The sequence below is a fragment of the Neolamprologus multifasciatus genome, chromosome 22, assembly GCF_963576455.1.
Source record: "Neolamprologus multifasciatus chromosome 22, fNeoMul1.2, whole genome shotgun sequence".
NCBI classification, from domain to species: domain Eukaryota; kingdom Metazoa; phylum Chordata; class Actinopteri; order Cichliformes; family Cichlidae; genus Neolamprologus; species Neolamprologus multifasciatus.
The window spans coordinates 22,076,551-22,094,662 of NC_140459.1; the positions used below are offsets into that span (position 1 = coordinate 22,076,551).

General features: G+C 40.4%; 1 protein-coding gene across 4 annotated transcripts in view; it reads left to right on the top strand.

Moving 5' to 3' along the window:
* col8a2 (collagen, type VIII, alpha 2) overlaps window positions 1-18,112 on the top strand; it is a 70,192-nt gene that overhangs the window by 34,389 nt on the left and 17,691 nt on the right. For 2 of the 4 annotated variants that reach the window (XM_085148266.1, XM_085148267.1), the window contains 2 exons: window positions 3,185-3,376; window positions 8,792-15,041. In XM_085148266.1, coding sequence (XP_085004392.1) covers window positions 3,214-3,376; window positions 8,792-10,695 — 2,067 coding nt within the window. In that variant the 5' untranslated portion in view covers window positions 3,185-3,213 and the 3' untranslated portion in view covers window positions 10,696-15,041. Of the gene's footprint in view, window positions 1-3,184; window positions 3,377-8,791; window positions 17,644-18,112 lie in introns of all 4 variants that reach the window. The other 2 variants (XM_085148268.1, XM_085148269.1) reach the window with 2 other exon arrangements.

Here is an 18,112-nt window from a genome sequence, read left to right on the forward strand (position 1 = left end):
CCAAACTATTTAACCGCTATAAGCCTTGGTTGTTCTTGAACCATTTGGTGTATTTTCTTTCTTTCTTTCTTTCTTTCTTTTTTATGAAAGCCGGCATAATGCCCTACATGATGTTAAGGTGATGAGTTCTCCACTCAGGGAGCGGCTCAAATGTTCACCACAAAAACAATCACCTCCTCTTCCCCCCCATGACACAGAACCCTCACACTCAGTGTACCTACTGTAATCTGTCTGTGCCGCATGGTTTAGGAAATGTCTGGCGGTCTGGTCTTGCACATGCACAGCTTAGGGGAAATAGAAGCAGAGTACCTTGGAGCTCACCTCCTCAGCGCTGATTATATTAGAAGGCAGACGCAGCAGTAAGGGAATTGTGTCTCCTTGCCTGTCTGAGCAAGCCACTTGAGATGCTTCTGAATTTGGGTTTGGAAGATGCCGAGTCTGCTTTGGCGGCTCAGAGTCTGCTTTGGCGGCTTAGAGTCTGCTTTGGCGGCTCAGAGTCTGCTTTGGCGGCTTAGAGTCTGCTTTGGCGGCTCAGAGTCTGCTTTGGCGGCTCAGAGCCTGCGTGGATTAAGGTTTTTGGCTCGTTTTAAGTGATGTCCAATGCATGTTCAAGAAAGGTGATTACCTAAGGGAAATCTATGCTCCATTTGCAAAGCTGCGGTGAAAGAGATGCAAACAAAATGATCTTGTAATTATGACTCCATATGCTATCATCATAATCATTTGATAATATTAACACAGCTAATAATCCTCTCGTTCATACAGTTATGTGGAGAATGCGAGTACGCCCCACAGGTACTCTTGGCTTTTCTCAGAAATGATATGATGATGAGAGATGAAGTGCCCTTCCATAGAAAACCATCAGAGTATGGCTTAAAACGGCCACAGGGAGGTGCAAAGCTGCAAAAGATAGATATAAAGCAGAAGTGATGATCACTTCTGTAACAAAATGAATGAGTGGTGCCCTTTCACCATTCATTGCGGCACTCTCTTTTATTTCTTCGTTAATGTTCCTTTTGTGCTCTGTCCTTGTGTGTTTTTGGCTCTGTTGCTGTATTCTGTCTTTTTTCAGTCAGATCTGTTTTGTATAATATGTCACTCGTCCTGCCAGACGAAGCTTTCGCGCTGTAACTTTGGATCCCGCTCGTTGTTTAATGGTCGAAAGAGGCTTTCATTCATCATGAGCCCCCTCCACTCCACGTTCAGACTTGGGGTTTGTTATGATGTGTTTTGAATGGAATGATTTCATGTGAAAGTGGGTGAAACTTAACAGGTTTTCAAGTATTTTTAAGCCACCCTGTATAACTGCTTTCTAGAAGTCTTCTGCTTTCTCATGCTTACCAAGAGTGTGTGTTCTGTTACGTGGGTGTTCTTGTGTGAGAGCGAGCTCGTATGAGTCCAGCGGTGGCTCACGGTGGCCAGACAGACGGAATTGCATTTTTTAACATCCACTGCAGAGCTTTTCTACAAATTAAATACTTGATAAACAGATTGCAAAGGTCTCCCAAGTGCCTGTCTGTGACGTGTCCCTGTTTGTGCACAGTTTCTATGATGCCTTGCAGAAGGGTGGGCATCCAGAGCTGCCTGTTAAATTGCATCTGCACCAAAAACCGCAGACCCCCATACCAGACGAGCTCCCCTGCCAGCCAGCCAGAAAGTCGGCCAACGACCAAACGGCGTCTTACCAACACGGCTCTCTTTTTCTCCTGTTTATTTCTCTTAACATCTTTTTCTGCGCTTTCGTGATTTCCCATAGATTACATTTTGATTTGAACACTTATCGAGAGATCGTTGATTCTTCCTTACAGCATAAGCAAGCATAAACCACAGACTAATCATAATTTGTAAAAGGAACCCCAAAAATCCCCAAAACACTTTGATAAATTGCTCTAAAAAGGTTTTGAACAATCTAGTTACGCAATTATTAAACAGTCACAAAAACAAAAAACAAAAATCCACACAGCAGGAGAAAAGCTGTAAAGGAGACCTGGAGTCAGCACATATGGTGGCAATAAACACACCTTTTTTTTCTGAGCATCTGTGATTTAAAAACCACTGTGAATACCCCCAATTACTCCTAATGATGCTGCCAATTAACAGCAATGTGCAATTTTCAGATTAGCAAATGTCAGTTAGTGTTGGCGTGTGCTTTCAGAGTGATCGCTCTTCTTGCTGTTGAATGCAGAGACTAACAAGCTTCAAACTCACAAAATGAACATGACAAGACAGGTATTCGTAATAAAAGAAGAGATTTGTGGATGCTATTATTTATTTTTTCATGTAACTACACAGGATGCTGCTATAACACACTGACCGGGAGCCTTATATGATTCATAGTGACTGAGACCTGCTATAGCATGGCTACAGTGGTTCTGAATTCTACTTGTGCTTAAAATAATGACCCAAAGTTATCAAAGTAACTGTCAGAAATCAAACCAGCCTCCAGTGCTGCCACCAAGCCCTATTATTATTCTGTTCCCTAAATGGATGATGAGCCAGTTTAAAGAAAGCAATTCAAGGAACATAGTTTTTCATGGCTGTGCGGTGCATTGTCTTGTTCTTTCTGAGTTTTTAAGCGCGACATGGTTGGCATTTGAAAATGAGCAGCGTGAGCCTGAAATGACATTTTGCATGTCACACCATCACAAAATAACTCCTGACAGTCATCTGTACAAAGACAGCTGATTAAAAGAGTTCACGGGAGAGTGCAGTGGAAACAGGAGTCTTTAACACGCTGCTTGAAGCCAGCACACCTACAGTTGCTGCTGGTCAGCTGTCTGATTGTGGTTGTGAAAATAAAAAAATGAAATTTATGCAGTTGCCAAGTGCCATCTAAACCAAACACAGCCTTAGACTATGCTAAACAAATACTATACCGTAATAACTGTATGTTATTTTTGTACCTAAATAATGTGTTTGCTCATATAAATTTTAAAGTATCGTTTTTTCATAAGTACCCAGTGTCTGTCTTTAACATACCTGAAAAAGCAAGACACTTATATCAATTTCAATTTCTCATAGAGGACATAAGGAAAAAGATGCCACTGCATTACTTCAGAAACCTGAAATGAACGCATCATTTAAGTGATTTTCTGAATGTCTGGCATTGTAAAATGTTCAGTAAGATGGACCAAAGAGTGAAAGTGAGTTTTATTTTTCTGTGTCCTCTCTCTGTTCCCTTCAGTTCTTTGTGTGTGACACCTAAAGCCTGGGATGCTGTTGACCATGCTGCTGGCTCCTGTCTCTGTGCTACTGATGCTTGTGGTGCCTGCTTTTGCCGGAGGGTACGCCCCCATACCCCACATGAAGTACATTCAGCCCATGATGAAGGGGCCTATTGGACCTCCGTTTCGCGAGGGCAAAGGACATTATGTTGGTGAGTAGTTCCTGTGAGTGTGGCATATGTAGCCCTTTTATGTCTCATTTGGTCCTGTAAAAGCAGTCTAATAGGTCCCCTCACCCTTTACTGATTGGTCATTTAGGTCATTGGAAAACACTGATAACTGTCATTTTACAACCTCAGTTCCAAAAATGTTGCAACACTGTATAAAATGTAAATCAAACAAACAGATTGTAGAGATTTGTAAAACTCATAAACCCACATTTTATTCACAGTAGAACATAGAAAACATATGAAATGCTTATATTAAGAAAATGGACCATTTTAAGAGCAATGCTGGCTTGTTTTGAATTTGATGATAGCAGCATGTTTTTAAAAAGTTGGAATGAGGGAACAAAAGGCTGGAAAGGTCATCGGTACTAAAATAAAAGGCTAAAATTGGTTTATTTTGCAGTTACATGAAAAACCACTTAAAATTTGTGAAGACTTTACATATCTTATTATATCTACAGCACATAACATCATCAAAAGCTTTACAAAACCTGAGGAAATCTCTGTGGACAAGGGACAAAGCCAAAATCAATATTGGACTCCTGTGATCTTTGGAACCTCAAGCAACCCTGCATTAAAAACAGAAAAATTACTGTATGGAGAATACTTCATTAACACTTCCAGAAATTATATATAAATTATGAACACAATTCGCTATGGCATCTTCAAATGCACATTAATGCCCATCGTGCAAAGAACTCAACATGGTCCAGATATGCCGCCGACTTCTCTGGACCAAAGCTCAATTAAAAGTGACTGAGGCAAAGTGGGAAACTGTTTTTTGTTAAAACAAATCAACAAATTAATGTGTTTTTAGAAAACATGCATCCTCTGCACTAAAGAGGAGAAGGACTATCCTGCTTGTTATCAGTGATCAGTTTAATGGCCTGCATCTCTGTTGGTATGGGGGTGCATTAACACCTATGGAACTAGCAGCTTGCACGATGCTCGATGCTGAAAGTAAAATACAGGTTTTAGAGAAACACACAGTATGCGCCCATCTTGATGACGTCTTTTTCAGGGAAGGCCTTGAATATTTGAGAAAGACAATGTTGAACTGAATACTGCATCTGTTACAACAGCGCAACTTTGTAGTAGAAGAGTGCGGATTCTATACTGGCCTGCCTTTTGTCCAGACCACCTTAACAAAAAACACAACAAAGACCCAGGACTGTTAAACAGCTAGAATCCTCTATCAGGCAAGAATGAGACAACATTCTTCTCCTCAGTTCTAACTCATTTATAGACGTTTGTTTAAAGAAGAGAGGATGCTATACAATGAGAAACATTGTGCTGTCCCAGCATTTATGAGACGTTTTGCTGACATCAGATTCAAAATATGACCTTAGTATTTTCTTTAAATGGTACATTTTCTCGGCTTATACATTTGATGTTTTCTAAAAGTTTTTTTTTTTTTTTTTTTTTAAATGTGAATAAAATATGGGGTTTTGAGATTTGCATATGATTGCATTCAGTGTTTTATAAAACACACATCTTACATTTTACACCGCATCCCACCCGTTTTTGAAACTGGGGTTATGAACTACCTCCATAAAATGTAATCTTATGTCTAAAGCGCCAAATCACATGAAGCTCTGACTGCACATTGTGTGCTGAAATTGCTCCTCTTACCAACTGGATATCACCATTTATTACATATCCCCCAGGATAGAATGTAAAAAAAAAATCTAGAAAAGATTAAATAAATTCTAATCTAACTCTAACTACACCATTCGCAAGGCCAGTGGCACCATAATTAAAAGATATAGGGCATAATAGAGCATAAAATTGGAATATGTCATTGGTCTTTGCTGGAATTCACCTTTCAGTAGGTGTCACCAGAACCACATTTTTGCACTTGGTCTGACAGACATACAGACAGGCTATACAGGCTATACAAAGACCTATACAAGGAGTGTATCTCAGCTAAAGGCATGCTTTGTATAAATAGAATTGAAAAGAATGTGGCAGAAGTTGGATTTCTGATATATGTGGTACATTGAATATGAGTTTGCTGCCACTCTGTGGTAATGTGTCCACACTGCATTACTAATGAAATTATTCAGTCCTCTAATGGAGCAGCTGACTGCCTCTTTCCCACAGCCGGCTAAGACAGCCTGACTTTTTGGGTTGGCTTAGCATCTCAAAAAATAATTCCATACTCATACATATGGCATTATTTTTGTTATTATCTCTGGTTTGAGGCACCTAATTTTTCTTCTGTGTGTGCTATATTAAAGGTGCTGTAAAATGTTATATGTTCAAGTTTTTCCTAACAACCTAATCTTCTGACTGCTTATGCTCCCCATCCTATCAGAGGGACTGCATTTATTTAAATGTAAACATTCATAAATGTACAATACTACAGTGTGCATAGTGCATAGCATGCTTTTACTACTTTGTTTTAGATTTTATAGCTTTTATCAGTTTTGTTGGCTCACTTCTCAAACAAACAACAGTTGAAGTTAGCAAAAAATAATTAGAGAAAGTCTTGAATGAATGAAATAAAAGAGAAACAGTGAGAGCATTTAGCATTCTCAGCACAGCTCCCTACAGTGTGAACAGTTTTTGGCTGTTTAACACTTTTTGAAGTAGGTTGTGTCTTCTCAGTTGAACTGCTTTACTCTCCAGAATTATTTCTGTGAGTCATCTGATGTTGTGTAATAAATTTAGTTGGTTTTTTTTTTTTTAACTCTGCGATCCCACAGTTGATTAGTGAGAAGTGACTTGAGCACATCAGAGTTATGAAAATGTGTCAACATGAAGGACCAGGTACTCAGGTAAACATTTTATAGAGGAAAGACGATGCCATAGATAAGACATATTGAGGGATAAGTCCCTGTGTGAGGTTACTGAGAAGCTGTGGACTAGTCCTGTTCTGTGCACTGCTCTATAAATTGTCTGTGCTTTTTTCTCTTTACTTTGTTGTGTGACCACTGCAGGAAAAATAAAATCACTCTCTAAAAGTACATGCAAATGTAAGTGCTCTTTTGCATTACAAAGCAGCATGTAAAGCCTCTTGTGCTCTTTATATCAGCGTAGTATAGCATTCACTTTGATACACAACAGAAGTCAGTTACCCCAGAAAATAATAGTCTGGTACGGTGCATTTCTTCTGAATTATTTTGGCATATTTGTCTTAACATTTTTGAAATTTCTTCTTTTTTTTTTTTTCATTTCACATAACAGCTCATACATGTAGCAAAACAACCCACAAACAGCTGCATCTCATCCCACACATAAATAATAAATTATGTGTCAAAATTAGGGAGCTGTCAGTAAGTAAGTTTTAGCCACTATGTAAATTATAGTGGTCAAAATGTTTACACACTTTGTCAGATTCTGAAATGCTGAAATCCTCATCTTCTAATTTTCTAAAAGTCTTTTCATGCAAGCTGTCACAACAAATTCTTACTTAAACCATTTCCTCCTATGGTCACACAATACACTAAACTACAGTAAAAAAACAAACAAACAAAAAAAAAACCTTAATATACACAACACTGTACAGAACAAAATATGTAGCATAACAATAGCAAAAAAGAAAATATTAGCCTGCTATGTGCAGGAAGAAAACAGCTCTGTGGATCACTATGCAGCCTGTCAGTCCTTTTTCTTTGGCCTCATATTTTCACAGACCTCACACATTATGCTATCCCTTGCAGTATAACAGAAGAAGAAGAAGCAGTGTCCTGGCAGTCTTCTGCCATCCTCTTAACTAGTTTTACACCCTCACTCATCCTTGTCCTCCTTCCTGGCCAGGTTGTAGCCCTATAAAATGTGTATCTAAGTAAGTTCCTATATCTTTAGAAAATGCTGTAACTCTTTTGCTCTGAGTTTCTATGAATATGTTTTCTAATTTTCATATAAGTGACTTGGACCTGTGGGCTTGGCTGATTTTGACGACTGGATGAACTGTTCTGAACTGTATAATACTATACAGTTGTATAGTCATCTGTATTGCTCACAAAGCAATGCTTGTTCAAAATGTCAGCAATTGTGCTAAGTCATTTGCAAACACTAGCAATGATCTTTCTGGTGTGCTCAATAGCAAACTGCTTGAAAATTTCAGCTGTCTTTAGGGGGCGATATTGGTCCATGGTTCCATTAGGAATGCCATGAACGATTTCTGGAAAGTGTTCAAAGGGCTGGCAAGGGTGACAGTCTAGGGATGAACAGGATGCAGCAAACAGGAAGCCACATCAACCTTAAACCAAGGTTTAAGAATAACAACTCACATGACTAAAGGACTACATGAATCAGATAGGGCAGGCTCATCAAGTAATAGAAGTTGTGCAATCAACCTCAGTTCTATTTGACAAAGATCTCCTTGTTATTAGCTAACATTCACCATTTAATCAGACTTGGAGTGCAATAGACAGGAACTGTGTAGCTAAGTAACTGTGTTATTTGTTTGTTTTTTTTCTCCTGTTTAAGCCTGGCTGTGTTGCACTCCACTGTTATAGGAAAGGTTAATGACAGAGTTTACAACCTGTGGCACACTTTTCATGCTGTTTTCCTCTATGGTTCAAAATCAAAAGTAAACTCCAATAACTTTAACAGGAACTCCAACTGAGTCAGTTAGGACAACATCAAAGGTAACTCAGTGACAAGTGTTTGTCACTTGTGATTACATAACAAGTGATAGACTGGTGACCTTTCTAGAATTTAGTCTAATAGAGTACCTTCAGACTGGCTTATATCCAGCCACTCACAGCACTGATAAAGTAAAAGAAAATGAAATGGAAATGAATTATGCCACTGATTAAGCTATGACTTTTCAGTCTCTAAACTCATACTGAAGTATGCAAAGTATTAATTAGATTATTAATAGATAATAATCATGTAATATATTTTGTCTATTTCTCGAATTTTCAGTGTTTCTCTGTTATGTAGATAATTAATTCTTTGATTTCACAACAGAAGAACACAACCAGCCTGGTTTTATGCCTTCTCTTTGTAGTACTAGTTAAACTCTTATTTGAAAAAATTACCCTGTATTTTTACAAATGAAAAATTTCTTCAATAAAAAAATATCTTTTGATTCAAACAGTTCTTTAATGATAAACTCACAGACACTTGTTGATTCAAAAGATGGATAGTCTGTCAGTTTCCATAACAGCTAAGTACAAAGTAGTATAAAGTAGTCTAGAGAATCTTATCTATTCTTCTCTAAGAATTCAACTAATTGTATTAGAGATAGTTATTAAAATCCAGTCACCATAGTAGTGTGGATTGAGATGACATATTTTCTCTCGGACATCAGCAATTTAAAAAAATACTTACTTAAAGTACTTAATAATAATAATGATGATGATGATGATGATGATGATGATGATGATGATGATGATAATGATACCTGTAACAGTAGTCCTAACAACCTGTACATATTTTTTCTAGATATGCCACCCATGATGGAAGTGAAGGGGGAACCCGGCCCCCAAGGGAAACCAGGACCAAGAGGCCCCTCTGGACCACCAGGCGTTCCAGGGAAACCTGGACTGGGAAAGCCTGGTTCCCAAGGCCCACCAGGTCCTCAGGGACCTTCAGGCTTTACGGGAATTGGTAAGCCTGGACTTCCGGGACTCCCAGGAAAGATTGGGCCAAAGGGGATGCCTGGGGTTAATGGTGAGGTAGGCCCTCGTGGTGAACCAGGTCTCCGTGGTCCTCCCGGGCATCCTGGGCTTCCTGGCCCAGCTGGACTGTCCTTGAATGGGAAACCTGGGCTTCCAGGTATGAGAGGCCCCCCTGGGGTCCATGGCGAGCCAGGAATAAAGGGTATAGCTGGCCCACCAGGTGATCGTGGGCTTAAGGGCGAGAATGGAAATGGGAATCCAGGGCTTCCAGGTCTAAGGGGTTCTCCTGGCCCAAAAGGGAGTATTGGACCACCTGGTCCTTCAGGTATTGGCACACCAGGACTAAAAGGTTTGCCTGGAGTACCTGGTCCTAAAGGTGATAATGGACTCCCAGGTGATCAAGGATTCCCAGGAGAGGCAGGGCCCCCGGGACTACAAGGTTTGCCAGGGCCAGTTGGGTTGGGGAAGCCTGGGCTAGATGGACTTCCTGGAGCACCAGGTCCACAAGGTCCAAAAGGTGAATCTGGGGCCAGGGGTACTCCTGGAATGCCTGGAACTAATGGCTATGGAAAACCTGGTCCAAATGGACTAAAAGGAGAAAAGGGACATGGTGGATTTCCAGGTCTCCCGGGGGATAAAGGAGAACAAGGACCAAATGGACCAGTTGGGAAGCCAGGACTTGATGGACAACCAGGACCATCAGGACTTCAAGGTCCAATGGGATTGCCAGGAAAACATGGAATACCAGGACAGAAGGGAGAGCTCGGGCCCCGGGGTCCTCCTGGACTGCCTGGCCTTCGAGGTGACCAAGGCCCCAATGGACACTCTGGAAAACCTGGTATGCCTGGGGAAAAGGGCATCCCTGGGCCCAATGGTCCTATCGGAAAACCTGGACCTAAAGGTGAGGCTGGGCATATTGGCCCCCCTGGGAATCCTGGTATAACAGGTGCCCCGGGGCCTAAAGGGGAGTCAGGGTTTATGGGAATTCCAGGCCCCAGGGGCCAGTCGGGCATTCCTGGTCTTCAGGGGCCCATGGGTCCCATGGGTCCACAGGGTCCCCCTGGCCTAAAGGGTGAACAAGGACTTCCAGGGCCTCCGGGGCTGGGCAAGTTGGGTGAGAAAGGTCCTATAGGTCCCCAGGGTCCTCCAGGGAAACAAGGCTCCCCTGGACTTAATGGCATACCTGGGCCTCCTGGCCCTCCAGGACCCCCTGGGCCTCCAGGAAATGGCCATACAGTTGTTGCAGGGCCAGAGAGTTCAAAGTTAGATGGGGGAGAAATTCCAGATGACAGAAAAGGCCCTGCATATAGTCAAGTTCCATTGTCCGCCTCTGTGGCACCAGCCTTCACAGCTGTCCTTACCACACCATTCCCTCCTTCAGGCATGCCAATCAAATTTGACAGGACCCTCTACAATGGGCAAAATGCCTACAGCTCTTCTACTGGCATATTCACTGCTCCTTTATCTGGTATATACTACTTTGCATACCACATGCATGTAAAGGGAACTAGCCTGTGGGTAGCATTGTATAAGAACAATGTACCAGCCACTTACACATATGATGAATACAAGAAAGGCTACATGGACCAGGCATCTGGTAGTGCAGTCTTAGAGCTGAAGGAGGGTGACCAGGTATGGGTCCAGATGCCTTCAGATCAGGCAAATGGCCTATATTCCACAGAGTACATCCATTCTTCCTTCTCAGGATTCTTGCTCTGTCCCACATAACCCTATCTTTTCCTTAAAAGATGTTGCTAGATTGGCACCTCAGTGCAGCCCTTAACCTAAAATACCTGCAGCCATTATAGAAACACAAAACCCATAAAATACTCAATATTATTGCCATAGTCTTTATCTGTCTCGCCCTCAACAGCACAAGTGAAACAAAAACTTTGTGAATGAAGTGAGTTTTTAAAGGCAGGGGAAGGAATTTCATACTGTGTTCTTTATTTCAGTGTCCTTCAAATGTGTGTTTTAGTTGTGTTTTATGTTTGTGTTTTTTTTTAAGCTTTTAGCTTATTTTAATTATTATATTGTCATAATTTTATTGTTATTATTTGGTCCATGTCATCATTGTTGTTGTTGTTGTTTATTGGATTCAGACTATTTAGTGCCTTACTTTGTAATGTGCTAGAAACCTTCCCGTGTGACTGCACAACCTGCCCACATGCTCTGACACAAGGACGACATCACCAAACTCTGATGGGGGGGAGGTCATCGCTGCAGTCATGTTGCCCTGGTGTGTTATTTAAATCATGAATTGCTAGAATTATATTGAAAAGCCAAAATACAACACAATAAATATAGGCACACATTACAATACCAAATCTAAGTATTTGGTGTGCTGTGTTACTATTTACTTTTACTGAAATTGTTGGGATTCTAAATTGTTGCTACATAAAAAAGAAGTTGTGATTGAACTCAGCAACAGTTGGTTTTAGAGTGAGATATATTTAATGATAGAGAACATACGCACCTGTTCAGGGAGTTTCTCTGCTTCATTATGCATTTAGTAACCTTCAAATTTCAAATAATAGGTCTTCCTCTTTCTTGTAATTTAGTTTACATGCAGTTCAGAACAATTAATTCTACAAATAAACATGACCTCACATTTAACAAGGTAGATGCCTTTAAATTGCCCTTTAAAGAGATCAGCATCATCAAGTAAGACCCCCGCATCACCCCCCACCATCATTCTTTAGGACATTGTTAAAAATGTACACAGTCAGTGTTCACAGGCCAGAAAATAGATAGTGTCCATGGACAAATGGACAGTAAGGACACACATACTGCTGATTCAATGGCCTGTTTCCTTCTGTTGATCTGATTTTTTTTCCCATCACTATCCCAGGCATCCTGTTCAAACATTCTAACCATCACATCACTGATTTCTAATATCATTAAAATCCCTTTCCCTGATTCCAAGGGAGCCGTCTGCACTGCCACATTAGAAAAAAATATATAATCCTTTAACAACATGATGCAAAATCCACAAAGATTTTGAAAACCTGAGTCTGCTGAGAAAACAAGGAGGCAAAAGGATAAGTAAACAACAACAACAATTCAATTACGTCCTTCACTGCCAGTTCCTGTGTTGTTTGTAATAGATGTCAGGCAAATAAGAGCAATTTTTAATCATTTGTAGCTCTAAATGACAGGATTTTCTAGTTATTTCTAAATCAAATGTGTCAAAAATTGCTTAACTGCTGAGCTTAGTGTAACATCTGTGGCCAGGATGTTTCAGAACCGAATAATGTCAAAGTGCACGGCTGAAAATGAGAATCAATTTGCCTTTAGTCCATAAACAAGTGAAAGGGTCTGACTGGGGCCTGAAGATTGTGAAATGCAGGTTGTGTAACATTTTAACAAAACCACGCCAGATTTCTGGGAGAGGTGGTAGGTCAGAGGTGTGTTTATTCATTTCTGTTGGATGAAGTATTAAAGATCCACTCTGTGCATGCGTGCACTTGTATGCTTAGTAGGTATGCCCTTAAGTACGTCACTGTGTCACTGCGTGCGTTTGTGTGGATTTGTCACAATGTTCCCTTGGCGTTCAGGTCACGAAAACGTTAGCGAGGATAATAATAAAGTAAAATTAAGTTACAAAACTGTAGGAACGGCTTACAGTCCCATCAATGTTCCACCAGAAGGTTTTGAGTTTTTTTTTTTGTTTTAAAGAGAATCTTGTAGAAGATTTACTTTACAACACTCTATAGATGAAAGGTGTAAAGGCGTGCAATAACTACTTTGTGCCAAGTCACGAACCAACAAAAAATTTAAAAAAGACATAAAAAAAGACATACTATGAAATGTACAAAATGTTTATTCACTAGTTGTAGTTACAAATCACAAAAGATAATAAGATCTAGGCAAAACAAAACAAAGGTTGGTGCTTCTATCTAACTTGTGCCGCCCTGACGCTCGTAAACACTGAATTATGACTAACTTACATCATGATGGAAGAATGTCAATGTACACGAGCATGGTGCCAAACATTTAGCCTTCCCATTAGAATGAATGTATAATGTTTGACTGTTTTATGGTGGGTCACAGTGCATAAACAGTAACTCTTCACGTCGCTTTGGAAAATTAGTGTGAGGATAAGGCTTAATCAGTATTTCTATTTCTATGTAATGCACTTACTCTTAGCCCTTTCTGTCTCATAACATGAACACATCGACAACTGCTATGTATCATTGTTGCTATGTGAGTCTACAAAGCAGTCTCGTTATGTACTGTATGTTGCCTTTTATTGTTTTGAATCACCTCCTCTTTTTCGACACACGGTGAAACGGTGATGAGAGTTACATGCGGCTGTTACGCTCTGTCCTCATATTTTCTTAGACAATGTCACTTGCTTGCTGAGTTTGCTCTGTGTGCAAATCATTTAACAAGTGTCACTGAGATCCATGTACCGCAAATGTTTTGTTTTTCTTTATTAGAAAAAAAAAAGAAAAAAAAAATCACAAAAGCCTTGCTTCGGTTCTTAAGGGATATATGTTTGTTTTAGTTTCAGTATACAAACGGCCATTCCCATTTGCACATGAAATTAATGAAGATGTATTTATACATTTATGATAATTTAATAGGGATGCCAAAACTGACCACCGAAGCCTGGGACATATAAATGGTATTTAACAGCATCAATGAGTTAAGAGCATTTACAACTTGTAGTTAGCATTCTAGAGTTGTTTGTGAAGGATTATTTGTATTATTTTCTATTTGTGTAATGTACAATGTATCAACGTATAGGTTTTTTTTTGTCTTACAAGGCTATTGTGTGCACTATGCAATAGAATTTGGGTATAAAATGCACTCCTTTTTGATTGAAAATGTTTGTCTGCTTATACAAAATCTACAGTACTTGATTGTATTGATACCACGTCAATAAAAACAAAGAAAAAAAATGCCTTGGATGCTGGCATGAAACTTCATTGACTTTCTGTTGTATGGTTATGTAACAAAGAAAATATATATTAACTGGAATACAGAGGCTACTACTACTACATCTTTAAAAAAAAAATCAGTAACTCTACAAAATTCAGTAGCTCGTGTGCGGAGCAGTCTGTTGCATGTAAAAGAACTGACACTAGAGGGAGATATACAATTATAAACAGCGTTTCAGGCCTCAGAGAGATGGGTGATTGCATACTAAGTCTAGGACTGAAAAGAGAAACAGGTAGACTTTTCCTTTTCAGGTCAGCTCGCTGGATGTAGATGGAAGCAACACATATCTTTGCATAAATATTTTGCATGTTGAATATATGGGTTATCATCAAGTAAGCAGAAGAGTATAAATGGATGGATAGATAACTACATTAAATGTGGATAAACAAACATATGAATGAGCTGGCTTTTAATTAAAACAACTAAACTAACTCTGATGCGTGACTGGAGGCGATTCAACAGTCTATACTTTTCGAAACAAAACGGTTCTTGTAGCCAATCCAAAATGTGCTTAGATAATAATAAAATCTATTTTTAAAAAACAGCCCATGAGTACAGAGATAATATGGTGCTATTACTTGCTGGAACTGTCGTCACCATGGTGAGCTGTCATCAGTCAACCGGATTCTTCTTACGTCGTACTGACGTCAGACCATCCATGCTGCATTCGAGAGATCCCGGTAATTGGCGCAGTGATCGCAGATACAACCTGATGCACATACATGTGCTGTTATAGAGAGAAGTAATAGAAGATATGAAAAGTTACCTACACTAAAGCAAAGTGAGGAACGATCTTGAAGCTAATCCCTTCAGATGTTGCCATGCATGTCACTTAAAATTTATTCCAGTTAGAGTGAGAGGTTTGTCCCGAGGTTTGCAGATTTCTCAGGTGGCCCTCATTTTGTTGACTATTAACTCGCTCTGCCTGGTCTACATATTTCCGACGGTCCCTGAAGGTCTTGTACAAACTGAGGAGGAGGCTCCTCCTCGACAACAATTCCCGACCTCCGACGAGATCTCAGGCTGCCACACTAAAGAGGAACACAAAGGCGATCTGACAGCGCTTTCTGCACTCCCTCCACTTTCTCCGGGGTAGTCACGGGATTTCAATGTTCAGCTTGCTCTTTGTAAGTACTCAATGACTAAAAAATCTAAGCAAACCTCTGGGAACTTCTTTCTGCCTCGATTGAATGTAATTGTAGTGCTATAGATCCGCTAGAGCCCACTGAAAAGTTGAGTTCCATATGTTAGGTGATCGCCACACTGCCGGGCAGCCAAAGTAAGTTGCATGATGGGTCGTCCGAGAATAGTGTCCAGTATGTAGCCACGTTAATGGTAGCTCGCGGAGTAAAGCTTAAGACGGTTTAATTGTGTGCTACAATCGGTGTTGAAAATCCCGTTAAAGGTATGAATGTTCATTCTCACTACCTCGGATATCCGTGATATCCACACTTGAGTTAATTACCTTTGTCTTGATTGTTGCAGTGCTGCTGCTCTAAAAGATTGCTGCTGGAAGCAAAGTGCGTTAGCTAGCCCGCTAGCTAACATAGCTGCGCTAGCTTGCTATCGCGGCTATGGCTATTTCCCTAAAGAAGAAAATCGCTGACTAGCATTAGGACTACTAACACGACTATGTCATAGTTTGTGTTTTTCTTTTAGAACAGGATACGTTTATTTGTATTCATAACGTGGTGTTTTCTAAACTGACCGTCGTTCGGAATACCACAAGTGCTAGCGCTACCTTAGCGCTACACGGTGCAAGGGTGTACAGGTTACCGTAGAACTTCTTCTGAACAACGCGTATCATATTGGCAATGAATACTTGTGTTAACGTTAACAATTGTTCTGGCTAGTAGTGCTACTGTTATGTGTATAAGATGCTTAAGTTATTTGTAGTTGTGAAAAGCTGCGTGGTAACTATATGGCGACTAAGCTAGCCAGCTGCCTTCCGCCCTTTGTGACAAAATCTTGACCTGCAGTATAGTTCACCCATATGCTAAAGGCCAATTGCCAGGCTGACGGGTTGATTTTTTTTTCTTAAACCGACAAACGATATGTCATGTCTGTTTGTGTTTGTCGTCGCGGCTACTGGACTGGACTGTCGTGCTCCTTGTCTTTATTGCTGGCTGTCTGGTTGGAGTCGGAAAATTTGCTCGGCTTCAACGAAAAAAGGAGAGAAAAAAAATGGCCAACACTGGAGTTAGGTGGGTCTATAATTTAGCCTCGTCTGGTTTCCTAAAACAGAAAGCGCCCAACCATTTAGCCATGTGGGTTGAAGTGAAATGAGGAAATGCATTTCGGGAGGAAGTTGACTAGAGCAGCTGTGACACTAAAGGCCGCGGCACATTCCCATGCCTCTCAGTTTTCAATTTATGACCTTCCACTGATTTGAGGCTCCCCTCTGGTAGTAAATTCTAGTGGGCGGCTAATACATGTGAATAGCCATCCTACCAACAAGGCGGATGAGTCAATCAGTAACTGGTGTAACAGGTAAGCTAATTATATACTCCCGATTATGAGTCACTGCAAGGTGACCTGGTTTGCCTGTTGATAGGATGAGGTGAGTGATTGCATTCAGGAAAACAAGCTAAGGGAATGTTGGGACACTACAACAGAAATAATAGAAAGTTGCAGTGAGTAATGTAATCCTACTATCAAATTGAGGTAATCAATAAGGTCTATACTCTTGCTTCATAAAAGGTTAGACTTTCACAACTTCAGTATTGTAGTGCTTTGCAGTCTTTAGACTCCACTGGCATTTTATTCTTTGTGGAAGTAGGTCATTTGAACAGATGACCCGCTTTATTTTGTAGCTAATTGACACATGATGCTCTGGCCAATCTAGAAATAGCAACTCTCACTCAATCTGCTTATATAGCACATCCCTCAGCTAAAGTCAGCCCTATAGTGCTGGGGTGGGCACTCATTTTTGTGATCCGACTCTGCAAGGCAAACTTCTATTACCTGTAACCTTTGTAAGCCAAACTTGAATTATCCTTATTTGAGTTTTGCTATTTTCTCAGCTAAATCAAACTTGTTGTTTAAAGACTGAATATGCTGGTTGGTTGCTAATTTATGCCTACTAGGAGCAAAGAAAATGCCCTGTGACAAGATGGGAAGTTCTCAGCCTTGGTTACTGTAACTGTGAAAGGTGAACCCAGTGTGCAGTAACTTGATATCAGCCTACAAAGGAGTGTTACTGGGGGAGAAGAACACCTATGTTGTAGCCTGCTGGCTTTCAGCCCATCAAGCCACAGGGGGGTGACTGAGTGTTGAAAGGTAGAGCAGAGGAGGCCATTCCATACTGACTGCTTTAACAGATTTTAAAATTTAGCTACTCTCCCTATCTGTGGTGGGAATGGAACACGAAGTTTTTGGTTTTACAATGGGCTCACTCCTATCTTTGGCTGCAGTAGAAGTTGTTTTGAAATTGGTATAAAGTGGCAAGCTAAGATTAGTTGGCCACTGTTTGTGCTACCTCTTTTCAAAGCGATTAAGTGAAGCCCATATGTAGTTACGCATTAGTGGGCACCTTTTTGTGAGTAGCTCGTTTATTGCAAAGTGTGTGGATTAATGAATCATGCAGTGATCGGCACAGTGTTTACTGTTGTTGCCACAGTGTTGGGATAAAGCAAAGGCGCAGGCTCAGTGGCACTGGCAGCGTTTCACAGATTGACACCTCTCCTAGATTGCTGTTGCAGGGGGTTCCCGCTGAAACTATAGCAACAGGTAGGAATAGGATCCTCCTTTGTTTTTTGTTTACACCTGCCTTGTTTAGCTACAGCTGTCAGAGCTGCAGTTAACAGGGGAACACGGAGTTCTGTGCCAGAACATGCAATAGTAATATGTGTTGTTGTTGTTTGAGCAGCTGTGTGTAGGTGCTTGCTTTCTCAGATTTTAAAACTGTGCTATTTTTGAAGCAGTGGTGTTCTAGACAACAAACCCTCTGTTTGCCCATTGCCTAGGTGTGTTTTTTTTGTTTTGTGTGTGTTACTTGCAACACACACGGGCTGTAGGTTTTTAGGTTTAAAAAAAAAAAAAAAGTTCCTTGATGACAGCATATAAACAAGTGTTAATTCTCATTATTGCTGCACTCTTAGGTCTTCTTTAGCTTTACTTTGTGAGCATTTACTAAGCACCATTGCTCCTTTTTGATTTCTTATCAAGAGACGCCATATTCCCCGCAGGAGCACTTGTT